Source organism: Ptychodera flava, chromosome 17, assembly GCF_041260155.1.
Source record: "Ptychodera flava strain L36383 chromosome 17, AS_Pfla_20210202, whole genome shotgun sequence".
NCBI classification, from domain to species: Eukaryota; Metazoa; Hemichordata; class Enteropneusta; family Ptychoderidae; genus Ptychodera; species Ptychodera flava.
Genome location: NC_091944.1, coordinates 36,466,755 through 36,486,206, shown reverse-complemented (window position 1 = coordinate 36,486,206; position 19,452 = coordinate 36,466,755). Strand labels below are relative to the sequence as shown.

Genomic DNA, 19,452 nt, shown 5'->3' with positions numbered 1-19,452 from the left:
AAAAAAGGCAAACACATCAAAATGAAATTCAAAGTCACAATAAAATAAAGATATAAAAGATCACGCAGTATCTAATCATATAGTATATTGTTTAATTTGGATTGATATTATGACAGGGTTTTCACTAGGATATCTGACCGGGCAGAATTTGAAAGTACACGGGGAGAACATGAGAGAGGCTTAGGGGGAAAGTGTCACAGGGGCTTTCCCCTATCTTGCATGGAAATTTTTAAGATATTGATGTGTGCAATGGTGCAGTCTGGTGCAATCTGAGAGGTGTTTTTTATTTTTTTTACTAAGTGAAACTGTTAGAATACCCCAAGGGGGAGAGCACGAGAGGGGGTTTCCCCTCTCTTATTGGAAATTTTGAGAAATTGATGTGTTTAATATTGCAATCTGAGAGGAGTTTCAGTTTATTTTGCACTCGTTTATTTTGCACTCAGTAAAACTGTTTGAAAATGACATTGAACACTGCAATATTTTTTTACATTTTATGCATAATCAGTTTTTGAGTCACAATATTCAACAACCAAACAATGACAATACAATTTGTGAAAAACAGTTCTGTTTGCCAGAGACTGAAGACAAATGAATATACAGGAACAGAAAATCTGTGACCTTCTTGTGTCATTTCTCCAGCTGCCAGCTTCTTATGAAAACCTGAATATCGTATGTTTGCGATCCGGTGTTTGTGGTCAGAAAAACAAGGCTCACACATTGTATTTCATTATATTTGTTGTTCCTCAATTTTTCATTGTCAAGGTACATCTTTCTGACAAATTTATATTGAGAAAATAATATATTGGTTTTAACACTTAGTTTATTGACTCCTGTCTTGTGTTTTAAATTTTCACAATTTACAGAAGTCAAATAGTCCCCTTTAGATAGTGCCTATGCCATTGAGATATTGCAACAGAAATCCTGAAATATGATTTCTTGGGTCCGAAAAGGGAAGGAAAACATTGAGTGTACTGAGGTGTAAAGTAGACCTATGTAGTGCATGCTTATATCATAAGTGCTGGGAAAAGAAACATAAGAATTTCTTGTGGTAAAACATTTGCGCCGCCTATGGCGGCGCGCCGGGAAAGAATACATGAGAATAAGGTTTCCAAATTTTGCTTATTTCTGGTGCATTGTGACAATTTTTTTTTCTCTTGTGTCTGTTATGAAATTTTTTTTCTCAGGCCATGACAGGATCAATTTTTTTTTCTTCTCTCTCACCTGGTGACAAATTTTTTTTTCTCAAAATCCTCCATATCCCCCCCAGAAATCAAATGGTTCTCCCCTTACTATATGGCGTCTGATACGGATATGGTCCCATCGCATAGAGAGATGATAGTGGGCTTTGTGTAAGTTCAAAAGCACAGCTTAGCTCATCGTGCATCTAGACAAGTTGAGCGTGCTCAAAATAGGAGATCGATCACGATTTTGGGTGAAAAAAAACGATTGTTTTTGGTGGAGAAACTGCGCGTTGCAACCAGTGGTTGGTTTTGCCTATGGCGGTCAGCAGGGCTGTGGTGGGAAACTGATTGTTTTTCATATGGTTGGTGAATATTTCCCATTTTATGTACCGATGCAAGCTGCCTAAATTGTTGAATTCTTGTTAATTAATCATAGTGTAAAGACCCACAATACAGTTGTTAACAATCGATATCACGGATATGATTTTTATATTATCTTATATCTCGAATTACTTTACGATGCCAAACTTCAGTGAAAGAAAAAATGTGATAAACAGAACAAAAAGTTATAAAATAAAAAAGTTATTTCATTTACTGGCCACGATTATACCCTTCAGATCTCCCCTCCCCCCCCCCTCTTGGCCAAAGAATCATAGTATATCTGATGCAGACTAAAATAAAAATGTGTTTCAGAAAGTAACTTTTGACGGATTTTTTTTTCTTTTACCTAAGTGCGTCATCTGTTTTTCTCAAGTTTCTTTGGCTGATTATTTTTATTGAAATTTGTGGGGAATTTTTTTTTCGAAAATTTTCCACTCCCCAATGGTCCACCCCTTGCCGGCTAAAGGCCTCCTACCACAGCCCTGCTGACCGCCATAGGCAAAACCAACCACTGGTTGCAACGCGCAGTTTCTCCACCGAAAACAATCGTTCTTTTTCACCCAAAATCGTGATCGATCTCCTATTTTGAGCACGCTCAACTTGTCTAGATGCACGATGAGCTAAGCTGTGCTTTTGAACTTACACAAAGCCCACTTTCATCTCTCTATGCGATGGGACCATATCCGTATCAGACGCCATATAGTAAATCTCGGTCTTTTACGATAAGCCTCCCACGCACGGTGCACCATACTAAGACAAAACTGCTGATTGCAGCGCGCAGTTTCTTTTCCAAAAACAGCCAATTTTTAATTTAAAATCGTGACCGATCCTAGTTTTTCGAGCACGCTCATCTTGTTTAGATACACAATGTGCTAAGCTGCGTTTTTAGACTTGTGCAAAGTTCGCATTTCTCTCTCTGTGCGAGGGGACCATTTCGCGTCCGCCATTTTGAATCTTGTTCGATAGCCAGTAACACTGCCCTGCTCCGCAGAGCTAGGTTTAGAATGGGATGTTGGGTTGTGAAATAGGATTTGGAATGGCATGATGTGTTGTCAAATGAAATTCGGAAGAGCATGTTGAGTTGTGAAATAGGATTTGGAATGGCATGTTGTGTTGTCAAATGAAATTCGGAAGAGCATGTTGAGTTGTGAAATAGGATTTGGAATGGCATGATGTGTTGTCAAATGAAATTCGGATGAGCATGTTGAGTTGTGAGATAGGATTTGGAATGGCATAATGTGTTGTCAAATAGAATTCGGAAGAGCATGTTGTGTTGTCAAATGAAATTCAGAACAGCATGTTGAATTGTAAAATAGAATTCGGAATGGCATGTTGTGTTGTGAAATAGCATGTTGAATTGTAAAATAGAATTCGGAATGGCATGTTGTGTTGTGAAATAGCATGTTGAATTGTAAAATAGAATTCGGAATGGCATGTTGTGTTGTGAAATAGCATGTTGAATTGTAAAATAGAATTCGGAATGGCATGTTGTGTTGTAAAATCAAAGTAGTAATTTTGGCATGGATTGGACACCATAATGCAGCCTCGATTATCGATAGTATATCCTGCAAAATTTGGAGAATCATTGGTGGTTTGAAACGTCCGTATTTCCATATGGAATCTTAGTGACTGCCTCGCTGCCTGGCATACATTAGGGTCATTATTGTTCAATACTAATACTATTTGATAGAGTTGATTGAACTGAAAGCTCACGATGTCGCTTTAACAAATGTTATCTGTTAAACTTCTCAAGAAGAATAGTACGGCCCGGCCATTCATAGTGGACACCTCTATTCAATTTTGACTGTCTGTCTGATGATTGTGGACCTGTATGGAACTTAAGTTACACGTATTATAACTTTATATTGACAGTAAGAGATGTGTTAGACAGAGACATACATACATACATACAGACAGACAGACAGACAGATAGATAGATAGATAGATAGATAGATAGATAGATAGAGAGATAGATAGATTACCCGTTTGTCGTCCAAAGCTTCCGCTTTACATGACTTCGTCAAATGGAAATAGAATGACCGAAAGTCAGTCATGGTCGGAATAAGATTGAATGGAGGATAAAGCGACGCATCTTCCTCATAGTAACTTATCCACAGATTCGATCTGGAAAATTTCCACTGAATGTCGGCATCTTCCTAAATGTACCAAAATACGGAACGATCATATTGCGGTTGTCACTGCAATTCATTATGATGTATTACTCGCTACTGAGTGCTTCTTCAAAAAATTTGACGTGTATATAACTATTATTCCATTATTTCCCCAAAGCTTGATATATATGCCGGTGTTATTGCTTCATTTGATCAGCGATCATCTGTTACTTATTGGTTAATCATTGAGTAACCTCGGTCGTCCCCTACATAATTGATCTCTAAACGATATGGGAATAAAGATATCAGGGATTGGCATTTGAAATCTTGAAAAGTCGTCTGACAAGACAAGTGTAGATGCAAATAAACAAAAAATCTGTCAAAAAATCTTTACTGAAACATCAAATCTAGACACATTATATACACAAACAGTACGTTCAAACTTTATCATAAATGCATCTCGCTGTGTGCACCCCATGGTATGACGTTCTAAAATGTTGATATTACTGACCTCAATCCTGGTGTACGTGTTACTCATCATAGCTATCAGAATATTTAACAGCGCCACTATTGCAATGATGTGATAGACGGCGAAGAGAAAGTAGCCAACAAGTTCTGTTATCCAGTGGTTTGCTACTGTCACCTCGACACTGCGCAGGTCAGTCATGCCAAATAATGTCCAAAAGAGCGTGGAAAGTGCTGTCTGCAAGCTGAGGGGAACGAACAATAAAAATCGAGGTTAGCAAATGCACTTGCTAACTATAGGCAACAGGCAACGAAAACAATTTTCCTTTCAAACGCTTTTACAAAAAATATCATCATAAACCAGAAGGAGAATCCAGAACCTATGGTTACCGTACCTACATATAGTTACATTATGGTTGAAAAGTTGGTCAAACTTAACGGCACTCGGTGGTTCAAGGCAGCTTTAGAACCATTTCCCAATGTTACACATCTCGATGATGTGCTTCCAAAGTTCACAGGATGAAAAGCTAAGTTGAAAATCCCAAGTGTGCATCTGGGATACGTTGGTATCTAGAATCTAGGTTGTCCTAAGCTTTAAAACATGAGCAGCTTTTGGCATCAATCCATAACGCTAGGTCAAAATTCGTAATACACTACTTATAAACATTGACACAAAACAGCACAGAACAGAAGTAAAGCACCGGTACACACAACAAAGTCAAATTCATCACAGAAAGATATATGGACCTCTTGCCAAAAGACCAAGAAGTGATGTCAGGTGTTTCGAAAATAGTAAACGCATCCTGCCCCACATGTTGCACCCGCCATATATCAATCAGTAAGTCGATTAAGTCAAATAGGTAGTGGTCACCATCTTAATAAGACAAGTCTTCTGACATTAAACTGATATAGTCCCTTTCATAAAAGCGTTCCATATTTCAAGCGTTCCGAACCATTATTGTACATATTGATGTAAACGGCAAAATGAAAGTCAGATTGACATCGCAGTCAGCTTATGGTTGATCACTATAATCAGAAACTGAGCAGATTCTATCAAACCAAACAATTTATACAATCACGGAGAGAGATCGCTCAAAGAAGATAAAAATTAATGTTTTAATAGGACCTTTGGAAACAGTCATTAATATCTTGTATTTTCAGATTTACTTACTCTTTGTATGGTATCTTACATCTCAACTCATCCCTACTTCTACAGTCACTTTGATAGTCTTCTGTATAAAGATGGTACAGCTCACTCATGCCGACCGAAAAAGCAAGTAAAATGAGAGAAAATATGGCGCTAAACTTGAGAATATCTCCTCCCATCCTGGCAAACGATATTTGCATTGGACCAATGTGTAAGTGGACTACCGTCACACGAACCAGTCGCAGAACGCTGAATACTTTGGCCAGAGAAAGAAGGCCCTCAGCAAGGAGTAATGGATGGGTGGCGACGAGATTTGCGATCACAGAGGTGCCTTGTGTTCTTTGTCTTGATTTTCCTTTGGTCTTACCAGCCCCTCGAGATCTAGTTGCTCTGCGTACTCGACTTTCAGTGACATCTGTATCAGAATTGTATTTGGTTTCAACATTTTCAATTTCAGGGGGCGTCTGATCTTCTTCCTTTTCTCCAATCAATTCAGCCAAAGTATTGTACATTTCATCCTGCCTTTCGAACATGTCATCCAATTTAGCATTTATGTCTCTTAGTGTATAAATGGAATCTAGTGAGCTTTCAAATTCATAAGTGGAATTATCGGCGGCGCTTGAATGAACTACTTCCGGTAAAGGAAGCAAGTTGTTTCCGCTCACTGCAAATCCAGGAGCCGTTTCATTTGCGGTCTCATTCAAGGGCTGTGAATGATGCTGTTGAGCCGAGTACATCACTACCTATTAGAAAATGAAGATGTTTAAACTGTGTAAGTAGGGGAAGTTTACTCTCAGAAAGTACGGTTTTATATATCTATCGATATATCTATAGATATGTCTATATCTATCGATATATATATATATATATATATATATATATATATATATATATATATATATATATATATATATATATATATATATATATATATATATATCTTATAAAGTTCTTCACGGTGTAAAACAGTGCTCAATACCTGTATGGCGGAGCGATTTACCGCTACAGTATTACCGCCCTGCAGAAATGCATTAAGCACAGTATACTTTGCCTTTTTCGTATATATATATTAGAAACCACAAAGCTGGAATAGTTACATGGGACGGAAACCCTAAGAAATCAACGAAAATCGACAGAAAACAAAAAAAGACCCAGTAAATAACCGAATTAGAGTCAAATTAGAGAACTTTATCCTGCAGCGAGGTGACCGTTGGCGAATCAAACGTAATTAAACGAACTCAAGACTTGAAAAGATTTCGAAAATTTAAAAAATCTAGAAGGATAAGCTGGGTGAATAGAGGAGCTGATCGGTCCGTGATAGTTCGCCGCCCGAAATTTGCATGTTGAAGAAATTCTTTCGTTTTAAGAAGTCTTAAAACCGTTATTTTTCGTCAATGCTACTGCTGACTTGGATATACTTCTATCTGCATTTTTTAGATTTATCATTTTTAGTGAGATTTTTAAAATACTTTTCTTTGCCGTTTTAGGTTTGACTCTTTTTTTAGCTTCTAGCTTGCTTGTTTTTATCGATTGGTTTTAATTACACTCTTTTCAGTGTGTTATTTTGTAGTATTTTCCATTTTTTTATTTCTACCTGTAATTTTCTGTAATGTACAGACCGCTGAGACAAGTGGTCTTTAAAGTATAACTTATTATTGTACTTGGGCCTCAGCCCAAGTACATTTGTTTTCATTCCGTGGGAAAAAACTGTAAGGTATAACCATTTCTGGCTGAGACCAGGGAGGGCAAAATGTCTTGGCTTCATCTTTCTTGGCATAATAAATGGCGTAATGATGTTAACTGAATGGAAGTGCTGCTCTCAACCAGTCTTGAATAAGTGAGATGTGAATATCAATGCTTCTCTATCTGAGTTTATGCCACAAAATCTTCTGAATATAATCAAAATGTGCATCGAAATGCAACAATTAATGCACCCTCCGTTTCCTAGGCGATGGCACGACCCTTGCTACACCCACTGGACGAGCCAAAGTGGGAGGGGTAATTTCGGTTTGGTCGAACAGGAGGGCTCGAGACCAGAATTTAACATTTCAACTTGAAACATGTTTAATCACTGACAAGATGTGGATTAGTGTTAATCAAAGAGAAAGTTTGAAAAGGAAAGGTTTTATATCCCGGACACAATGAAAAACATTACGACTGGAAACTGTACCCCGGTTGAGAATAGTAATGCCCACAGCGATGGAGAACACTTATCCTTGAGCTGAGAAAACCAGACCATCATTTCGAAATAGAGCTGCAGATTCGAGAAGCTCGTTAAAAATAGCTAGGTACACCCCATAGGGGTGGTTTCGAGTCTTGAGGGCAAATTTCGCCTCCTTCATTTAGAAATCGTACGTTTGTTTTTCCAGGGGAACACATCATTTGACACAAAATTTGCATGAAAAGGGGTCGCCAGTAAGCACGTGGTCAAATCTGGCATAAGAAACAATATGAAATGTTGGGTGAAGCCAGTCCAAAATAAACTGATTTGAACTTTTGTGTTTTGTAATTTATACCACTGCAGTAACATGACTTTTTTTTGACAACATCACACAATGTAATACGTTTTGAAACTGAATACTCCGACGTATTCTGTGTCCCCTTTGCTAAAAAATACGGTATGCCGATTACCATGTAAGGAGATGATGACGTCAAGACAGATTTGTAGTGCGTTTGGTCTTGGATGGTGCACGAAGTTTTGTCGAGGTAGCTTGTGTATTTATTTCCTAAATGGGAGATATTAGGGTCGATCTAAAAGAAGGCCGAAAAATGTTATGATACTCTAAGCGAGCTGAACTCTAACGCGAATGGTTGGATAATTTGGAGGATGTCTAGAATGATCTCGTCTCATTAAGATTATTTGGCGGTCAGTATTGAATTTCAACTGCGTCACAAGTTTGCGAAATGAGTATTCCGTCGAACGGTCAACGAACGATATTTTAGAAATCTGGAGACATGGCACATCGCATTTTTATTTTAGTATTTTATATTTTACAAAAGATTTAAGAAGCAATGATTTTGTCGAAAATTCTGAAAAAAAATATAGGAAGATTTGATTGTGAACAGTTTTCATTTGGGCTCAACTAGCCCTGCATACGATGCTGTGTGTTCCCCTACAGCTAATCGCCCCGCTCACCACAGCCCCGCAAATACCCGTACGCACGGTCGGTGACTTCAAATCCATTTTGGGACTTGACGTAAAAAGCCAAATTACTGCCGAAATTCAGCGTTCTTGGGCCCAAGTCGTATCCCAGCCTACCTCAGCTACTCGATCGCTTCCAAAAATGACAGTCTTTTATTCACTTCTCATAAATAACCGTCGATGTCGGCAACTCTCTCGCTAGCCCTGCGTACGATGCTGTGTGTTAGCTGTAGCACATATACGCAGGGCTAGGGGTCAACATGGGGTCGCAGCCATGTTGCCTCAAAACTTATTTCTGTCTGCACTCAAAACTCAAAAATGTCGCATATGAACCTGAAAAATCGATGTAATTTTGTCAAACTTCGGCGAAATTTCAGCCTATAGACAAAATTTCATCTAGGTAAGGTAAATTTATTGAAATTTGATCGACAAATAATCATGAGCTTGAACCTGACAGCTCGCCTTCTCCGGGAAGTCATGCATCCGGCCAGCTGCCCATATGGCCGGGTGCATGAGATTGTTTTCAAGCGACGGCGGCAGACCGTACGGGGCTCTGGATATGAACCTACCGCCGGTGTAGCTGTAATAACTGTTGCGTTGTTTTTAATCACCACGGACGAAGTCCGAGGGGACTTATAGGTTTGGTCATGTCCGTGCGTCCGTCCGTCCGTTCACGCCTAGTACCCAACCCCATACAGATGCACGTCGATTTGTTTCACAATGCTATCAAATATGGCCGTGTTAGAGGACTTTTTAGTTTACACCTCCATAGACTCCCATGTATAAGGCAGTTCTCCATAGACTCGCATGTATGATGCCAAGAAAAATAAAAATTTAGTTTCTCATCGTATTCATATTGCCTAAAGGATGCAGTGACACAGTTTTTTTGTCCCCACGGATAAAGTCCAGGGGGCTTATAGATTGGCTCATATCCGTCCGTGAGTCCATCAGTGAGTCCATCGGTTCACGCAGATATCTCAGACATTTTGACAAAATATCATGTGACCTTGGTGACCTTTGACCTGAAATATACATTATTGTCCATAACTCAGTAACCACAAGTGCTAAACCTTTCATATTTGGTATGATGGGACACCTTATGACGCCACATATTGTACTCCATTAATTATGTGCATATCTAATTATGAGCGAGCCAATAGAGCAAGAGGTCTGATTTCTGGTACTAGTATATAGGGATAAGTTAACAATATAATTTGTTTGACAAAACTTCACGTGACCTCAATGACCTTTGACCTCAAATATACATATTTGTCCACAACTCAGTAACCACAATGCTACACCCTTCATATTTGGTATGAAAGGACACCTTATGACACCACATATTGTACCTCATTAATTATGTGGATATCTTATTTTGAGCGAGCCAATAGAGCTAGAGGTCTGATTTTTGGTATATAGGAATAACTTAGCAATACAATTATTATGACAAAATGTGACGTGACCTCAATGACCTTTGACCTCAAATATATATATTTGTCCACAACTCAGTAACCACAAGTGCTACATCCTTCATATTTGGTATGATAAGACACCTTATGACACCACACATTGTACCTCATTAATTATGCGCATATATAATTTTGAGCGCGCCAATAGAGCTAGAGGTCTGATTTTTGGTATATAGGAATAACTTAGCAATACAATTATTTTGACAAAATGTCACGTGACCTCGATGACCTTTGACCTCAAATATATATATTTGTCCACAACTCAGTAACCACAAGTGCTACACCCTTCATAAATGGTATGATGGGACACCTTATGACACCACATATTGTACCTCATTAATTATGCGCATATCTAATTCTGAGCAAGCCAATAGAGCTGGATGTCCGATTTTTGGTATATAGGGATAACTATAGGGTAGAAATCTAAATATGCCCATCTAAATATTAGACATCTACCATCGAGAACAAAAGAAATTTGCTGTAATTTGAATATTTAAGGAGTTTAAGCAATTCCCACTATAAATAAAGAACCCCTGCCTCAAACTCCACAAAAGTTGCTAGACATATTTTGCCGTTGTCATGCCATTGCTTCGTTTAATAACCAGTTAATCAAATGCCTCATTGACAGGAGGAAATTCAAGACCATATTTGAATAGTAGTATATATTGTCCTCAAAATTACTCTATCACGGCCCAAGTACTCATTGCCTTCAGCAATACTGCCTTATTATTATTATTATTATTATTATTGTACTTGGGCCTCAGCCCAAGTACATTTGTTTTCATTCCGTGGGAAAAAACTCTGTAAGGTATAACCATTTCTGGCTGAGACCAGGGAGGGCAAAATGTCTTGGCTTCATCTTTCTTGGCATAATAAATGGCGTAATGATGTTAACTGAATGGAAGTGCTGCTCTCAGCCAGTCTTGAATAAGTGAGATGTGAATATTAATGCTTCTCTATCTGAGTTTTTGCCACAAAATCTTCTGAATATAATCAAAATGTGCATCGAAATGCAACAATTAATGCACCCTCCATTTCCTAGGCGATGGCACGACCCTTGCTACACCCACTGGACGAGCCAAAGTGGGAGGGGTAATTTCAGTTTGGTCGAACAAGAGGGCTCGAGACCAGAATTTAACATTTAAACTTGAAACATGTTTAATCGCTGACAAGATGTGGACTAGTGTTAATCAAAGTAAAAGTGTAAAAAGGAAAGGTTTTATATCCCGGACACAATGAAAAACATTACGACTGGAAACTGTACCCCCAGTTTAGAATACTAATGCCCACAGCGATGGAGAACACTTATCCTTGAGCTGAGAAAACCAGACCATCATTTCGAAATAGAGCTGCAGATTCGAGAAGCTCGTTCAAAATAGCTAAGTACACCCCATTAAAGGGGTGGTTTCGAGCTTTGAGGGCAAATTTCGCCTCCTTCATTTAGAAATCGTACGTTTGTTTTTCCAGGAGAACACACCATTTGACACAAAATTTGCATGTAAAGGGGTCGCCAGTAAGCACGTGGTCAAATCTGGCATAAGAAACAATATGAAATGTTGGGTAAAGCCAGTCCAAAATAAACTGATTTGAACTTTTGTGTTTTGTAATTTATACCACTGCAGTAACATTACCTTTTTTTGACATCATCACACAATGTAATACGTTTTGAAACTGAATACTCCGACGTATTCTGTGTCTCCTTTGCTAAAAAATACGGTATGCCGATTACCATGTAAGGAGATGATGACGTCAAGACAGATTTGTAGTGCGTTTGGTCCTGGATGGTGCACGAAGTTTTGTCAAGGTAGCTTGTGTATTTATTTCCAAAATGGGAGAGATTAGGGTCGATCTAAACAAAGGCCGAAGAATGTTATGATACTCTAAGCGAGCTGAACTCTAACGCGAATGGTTGGATAATTTGGAGGATGTCTAGAATGATCTCGTCTCATTAAGATTATTTGGCGGTCAGTATTGAATTTCAACTGCGTCACAAGTTTGCGAAATGAGTATTCCGTCGAACGGTCAACGAACGATATTTTAGAAATCTGGAGACATGGCACATCGCATTTTTATTTTAGTATTTTATATTTTACAAAAGATTTAAGAAGCAATGATTTTGTCGAAAATTCTGAAAAAAAAATATAGGAAGATTTGATTGTGAACAGATTTTCATTTGGGCTCAACTAGCCCTGCATACGATGCTGTGTGTTCCCCTACAGCTAATCGCCCCGCTCACCACAGCCCCGCAAATACCCGTACGCACGGTCGGTGACTTCAAATCCATTTTGGGACTTGACGTAAAAAGCCAAATTACTGCCGAAATTCAGCGTTCTTGGGCCCAAGTCGTATCCCAGCCTACCTCAGCTACTCGATCGCTTCCAAAAATGACAGTCTTTATTCACTTCTCATAAATAACCGTCGATGTCGGCAACTCTCTCGCTAGCCCTGCGTACGATGCTGTGTGTTAGCTGTAGCACATATACGCAGGGCTAGGGGTCAACATGGGGTCGCAGCCATGTTGCCTCAAAACTTATTTCTGTCTGCACTCAAAACTCAAAAATGTCGGATATGAACCTGAAAAATCGATGTAATTTTGTCAAACTTCGGCGAAATTTCAGCCTATAGACAAAATTTCATCTAGGTAAGGTAAATTTACTGAAATTTGATCGACAAATAATCCTGAGCTTGAACGTGACAGCTCGCCTTCTCCGGGAAGTCAAGCATCCAGCTGCCCATACACAGTTGCCCATATGGCCAGGTTTATGAGATTGTTTTCAAGCGACGGCGGCAGACCGTACGGGGCTCTGGATATGAACATACCGCCGGTGTAGCTGTAATAACTGTTGCGTTGTTTTTAGTGCCCACGGACGAAGTCCTGGGGGAGTTATAGGTTTGGTCATGTCAGTCCGTCCGTCCGTCCGTTCACGCAGATATCTTAGACATGCCCTGGTCAATTTCTTTCAAACTTTGCACAAGAATAGTACCCAACCCCATACAGATGCACGTCGATTTGTTTCACAATGCGATCGAATTTGGCCGTGTTAGAGGACTTTTAGTTTACACCTCCATAGACTCCCATGTATAAGGCAGTTCTCCATAGACTCCCATGTATAAGGCCAAGAAAAATAAAAATTTAGTTTCTCATCGTATTCATATTGCCTAAAGGATGCAGTGACACAGTTTTTGTCCCCACGGATAAAGTCCAGGGGGCTTATAGATTGGGTCATATCCGTCCGTGAGTCCATCAGTGAGTCCATCGGTTCATGCAGATATCTCAGACATTTTGACAAAATATCATGTGACCTTGGTGACCTTGACCTCAAATATACATTATTGTCCATAACTCAGTAACCACAAGTGCTAAACCTTTCATATTTGGTATGATTGGACACCTTATGACGCCACATATTGTACCCCATTAATTATGCGCATATCTAATTTTGAGCGAGCCAATAGAGCTAGAGGTCTGATTTTTGGTGTATAGGGATAAGTTAACAATATAATTTGTTTGACAAAACGTCACGTGACCTCAATGACCTTTGACCTCAAATATACATATTTGTCCATAACTCAGTAACCACAAGTGCTACACCCTTCATATTTGGAATGATAGGACACCTTATGACACCATATATTGTACCTCATTAATTATGCGCATATCTTATTTTGAGCGAGCCAATAGAGCTAGAGGTCTGATTTTTGGTATATAGGAATAACTTAGCAATACAATTATTATGACAAAATGTCACGTGACCTCAATGACCTTTGACCTCAAATATATATATATATTTGTCCATAACTCAGTAACCACAAGTGCTACATCCTTCATATTTGGTATGATGGGACACCTTATGACACCACATATTGTACCTCATTAATTATGCGCATATCTAATTCTGAGCAAGCCAATAGAGCTGGATGTCCGGTTTTTGGTATATAGGGATAACTATAGGGTAGAAATTTTTTGACAAAATGTCATGTGACCCCGATGACCTTTTACCTTAAATATACGTTTATGCCAATGAATAAGTAACCACCAGTGCTATGTTCTTTATATTTAGTAGGATGGGAGACCTTATGCCAACACACGCTTTACCTCATTAATTATGCACATATCTAATTCTGGGCAAGCGAATAGAGCTAGAGGTCTGATTTTTGGCATATAGGGATTGATTAGCAATACAATGTTTTTTCAAAATGTCACGTGACCTTGCACTTGGCAAAATGCTTGATATACAACAATATATACACAAATACTGATTCTGTACATGTGTTAAATACATTGAGTATACAGTACGTATGCTAATAAAATGCAAAACTACAGTGTACACTTAGTGTGCAAAGATCTGCATTACGTATACTCATGATCTTCATAGAAATACGATACGCATATCAACGTATTGGAATGTTCCATATACAAAAATAAATACGCTGCATATGCAATTAGTATTGTGTTCCATATACGTCAATATACATAAATATGCTAAACGCATATCAAGCATTTTGTCTAGTTTTGATGACCTTTGACCTTGATTATACACATATGTGCATAACTCAGTAACCACAAGTTCTATACCCTTCAATTTTGATAAGGTATTAGACCCTAAGATGTCACATCTTGTACCTCATTTATTATGCACATATGTATTTCTTGGCTGGCCAATACAGCTAGAGGTCTGATCTTTTTTCCCGATTTAGAACCAGAACTTAGACATGCCTGATGTTTCAAATTTGGAACAACAACATAGACCTACGTGCCCATAGATCTCAACATGTACACTTCAGTGATACTTCTTAATGACCACATTTCCCTGCCTCATCAAGACTAACTCCTATTACAAGTGGGGACTATGTCATTGTCAATGAATCGTTTTACAACAGCTTGCATGTATGCATGCAATCACTTCAGAATCTGCATCTGGATACACCAAATTAGCGCTAACTCGGCCATTTTCTTGACAGTATATTAATCGGTAATCCTGCAGTGTTAAACAAAGCAAGTCTACCAATTGTAAAAATGCAGTGTAATCTGTTGTGGTGACATTTTGCTAATTGTCATAAAAATAACCTTAAAAGCCAATTATGTTGTGTTTTTCACTTCCTGTCATTGTTAATATAGAATGGCAAATTAACCATGTTTCACTGACAATTTCCATTCAAACAACTATTCAACTTGTATAGACAATGAATGTTTGATAAACGTGTTCAATAGTTTCATATGTAGGTTACCACTCGTTTAGTGGATAAATCTTGTATTTTTTCCAAACCCAATTGTCAAGAGAGTTACGTGTAATAATTGCACATGTTGTTTGATAATATAGTTTAACTTAATTCAGTTGTGTTTTTAATGTTACCTCAGGAAAAAACTCGCAAGTTGTGTTATTTTCAAAAAGGTTTCCAGATTGTGCTTCGATTTCTGGTGCTATGTTTGACACTTGATTAACAGTTAAAAAGTTTGTCTAGCAGTTCATAGATTAGAAGATTATATCAAACACTCATTAAGTTGATGCAAATTTTGCACAACTTTTGAGAATATTTTTTGATTTTATTATTATATTAAAGTTAGTTCATGGAAATGTTCTGACTCTGCGATGTTTATTCAAGTATAATTATGCATTGAGTTGAACTACAAGCAGTACAAGGATAGATTTCTGTAAGGCAACCAGTTCTCTTCCCGAATATGGCCACAGTACTGCCATACAATTATGATAAACACCAAAAATGGTGCACGTGCAATCTTTCCATCTTTACAAATACAACATGGTGCAACCTATTTCAGGATGGGACAGGAATCCCCTCCATTTATATCATTTTTCAAATAGTATGGCAAGCTTTGGAAAATGGCAGAATTACCAAAAATCTTTTCTTTGTTTCGCCTATTCTGCCATAAGCAAAATTTATAGATAGCAATGAATATCTGCGAAAATTAAATGGTAACTTGGGGTTGGTTAACTTTTGCAGTTACCTCTCAGGGCCCTTTAACTGACTCTAATAAAATGCCAGAACAATTCACTTAGGGACGCACCATTAGACTTTGTGAGGGGGTGGTCACGATCGGATTCTGAAATCTCCACCAAAATATAGTTAAACAAACACCATGTTATTTGTGCACATACTAATCTTTATTAGACATCTACCATCGAGAACAAAAGAAATTTGCTGTAATTTGAATATTTAAGGAGTTTAAGCAATTTCCACTATAAATATAGAACCTCTGCCTAAAACTCCACAAAAGTTGCTAGACATATTTTGCCTTTGTCATGCCATTGTTTCGTTTAATAACCAGTTAATCAAATGCCTAATTGACAGGAGGAAATTCAAGACCATATTTGAATAGTAGTATATATTGTCCTCAAAATTACTCTATCACGGCCCAAGTACTCATTGCCTTCAGCAATACTGCCTTGTTATTATTATTATTATTATTACTACAAGTTTAGGGGCTATAAGTATTATATAGAAATCTAATAACAGTTCATTGAAGCTTTGGGAATTCTGAAAAAGAGGTGTTCGAATGCAGGCCCATCATGGCAGTCATGGGCGCGCACAAAACAAGGCACAGCGGCTGTGGAAAGTCTGTGCCAGTGTATTTGCTGCAAATATACCTTCACACATGCGCACTTGTTTGCCAGTGTAGTCTGCCAATATGAGCGTGCGCAATTGAGCTCGCCTGCGCGTGAATGTATAGTCTGTACACTACGTCTAGTGCTAAATTTTCGTCGTTGAGCTTTGCATGTTGACAGAAACTGGAATTACGGCAGAGAATATTTTTCAGGACATCACAAGTGAGTCCCTAAGGTAACAAGTAGGACGTTTAGGAAATCCTTTCAGAAAGTTCACGCCGCCTGTGGCCATTTTGTGGAGTATAAGCTTATACGTACCTGGAGCGACGGTATGCGGTATACAGTATTTCTACTGTACATATTGCCATATAATATGCGATGGAATTTTGCGTTTCACGTCGTTCAATTATTCAGATGGAAATGCCGGCCTTCTCCAAACTTTGAAAAAAAATCAGGGTGACAGACTTTGGAATGCTAACTCTTGTATAACAATGACGTTGAAGACATTTGTATTCGAGCTCGGCAACATTTTTTAATTTGAGAACTCTCATCATGGCGGATTCACTAAAACAGTGAGTATTCAACAAATATTTCCTATGTCCATGCAGCACTTGTGCAAAAATAAGCGAGTCAACATGCCTTTGGCGAATCAATAAATGCGTTTTCCACCAAGCTGAAAGGTTGAAAGATGCGTCCGTCACTTTGGGGCGAGCTAAATAAATGCAGTCAAACCCAGCTGGGTATAGAAATTTTCCATAGTATGACTTTGTTCTGGAGACGACCGACCGTGCGGTGGAACTTTGCAACAAAGTTTCCATATCTGAACTGACTTACTTGAATGACAGGCACAGGAAACGATGGCCAATAAAAACGCATTCTCGTTGCATTTTGATAATAATGTATCAATCTAAATGACACGGCAATTATGCCTCCTTCCAACAGAAGGGCCATGGTCTATTTTTAGCCCTGCTACAGTATGTCTCAGTGCTGAAAAGGCCATTTTGTTGTCATGTTGTCATGGCGACTTTTAAAATTTGCATACAACTGTGAGAGTGAAACGGCTTGTTTATAGGTCACAAAACTTGTGAGTCGTACTGTCGTCCATTACACCTGTTTCCTCGGGCATTAAACGTGTGCAAGCACATCAAAAGACTAGAAAATTCACTTCATGGGCAGAACCTTGTAAAATAGCACTTTCTTGTCTGGTTAACGAAAAAAGATACCCCTGATCTAAAATATGCATGGGCTACCAGCCAGTGTCACTGGGCTACCAACTTCAGAATATGGTTGCCCAAGTGGACTACCAGGGAAAAAAAGTTAATTTCGAGCCCTGGGCAATATTAAACATGAAACATTTAACTTGTAATATTCCCCCTCGTCTCGGCCCGCTGGGTTTAGAAAATGTTTAAAGGTATACAGGGATCATGTTCAAATTTAGCCATTGCTACCATGGAAAGGGGAGATCTAGCTAATCATTAGAATCATGAGTTCATGGGGTCACGCCAGGTGACATAAAGAATAATGCACCACTAAATGGCCATAATTTTACTTTAGTTAAACAATCAGAAATATATAATTTGTCTTCATTATTATTATTCCTGGAATGAGGCAAAGAAATCAAAATAAATTTTTATAAAATGAACATTATTATACGTCGTTAATTATAAATCCATAAAATAAATGAGTACTAGTGATTTATGTTTTAAATAAAACAAAAAAAAAAAACTGTGCGCTACTGTTACTGCTTTTGATAAATATAATGGTACATTGGGTGATAAGGAAGATTGGGTTCGGATACTAGCAGAATTAACTTCAGGACATAAAATTAATTTGAAGGCATAAACTTAATTCGATAAATGTATAATAAGTTAGTAATATACTATATAACATTTATTTGGGATGAGTGCATGAAACACAATTAAAAATGCTTGAAAAGTTATTTCTGGTCTATGTAAAATTAATTTTAACACACTAAAATAAACGGAAAACATAATTTTGACTAAAATGGCCCCAATATACATTATCTTTATTGATTGTTTCTAGAATGAAGGCAAAGAAATTACAATTATTATTATTATTATAGATCAAATGTTAAAGTTGTTACTTAAGAATCCATAAAATAAATAAAAAAACAGTGAATTATGTTTTAACATAGACCCTTCCGAGGGTCTATGGTTTTAAATAAAAAACTGTGGTTACCGAACTGTTACTATGGCAACATAAAACAAAATGAACATGGAGTTCATGCTGTTATAAATACACTTAGGAGAGCATTCGCATAGTAACTCGGATTACTTTTAATGGACTTAGGAAAAAAATTGAAATTTTAAAACGCAAATAGGTTACTATGGAAACACAGGGCCGTAAAAATGGATATCATATTTTGTCTTTCTAACCCGTAATAACCCTTTGGTAAATATTTCTGTTGGTTACTGGATTTTTAAACTTAATATTTGGTCTTTCTAACCCAAAATATCTATTTGATATAACACATTCTGTTGATTCCTGGAATTTAGATGGAATCTTTGAAAAAATGGTAATCTTTACTCCTGAATGGTTGCCATGGAAATATCTCATATTAAAATGAGTGTGATTTGTTTTGGTGTGCTAACCAGAAAAACCCTTATTATCAATTTTTACATCAATCAATAGTTCTTTAATAGGAATTAGGGAAAAAGTAACATTTTCAATCCCAAAATAGTTACCATTGCAACTCAAAACATTAAAATAAGTCTGGTTTTTGTGTTCTCTGACCCGAACTCTCCCCGCTAGATACTTTTCATATCAATCAAAGTAACTTTTCATTGGATATTAGAAAAACTGAAATTTTCGACCCCTAAAATGGTTACCATGGAAACATAGGGCAGTGAAATCGATATCATATTTGGTCTTTTCGACTCAAAATACCCTTATGGTGAAATTTTCACGGAAATTGAACCTATTATTATTCGTGTTATTATTTCTATATTATACTTATATTAATCATTATTATT

The 19,452-nt window shown here is 37.7% G+C and overlaps 1 protein-coding gene across 1 annotated transcript in view; it reads right to left on the bottom strand.

Moving 5' to 3' along the window:
- Positions 1-19,452, bottom strand: part of LOC139116194 (transient receptor potential-gamma protein-like) — a 46,244-nt gene that overhangs the window by 5,953 nt on the left and 20,839 nt on the right. Inside the window, exons 6-8 of the mRNA XM_070678752.1 lie at positions 5,310-6,028; positions 4,185-4,383; positions 3,545-3,718 (exon numbers count right to left, since the gene is read on the bottom strand). Coding sequence (XP_070534853.1) covers positions 3,545-3,718; positions 4,185-4,383; positions 5,310-6,028 — 1,092 coding nt within the window. The remainder of the gene's footprint in view (positions 1-3,544; positions 3,719-4,184; positions 4,384-5,309; positions 6,029-19,452) is intronic.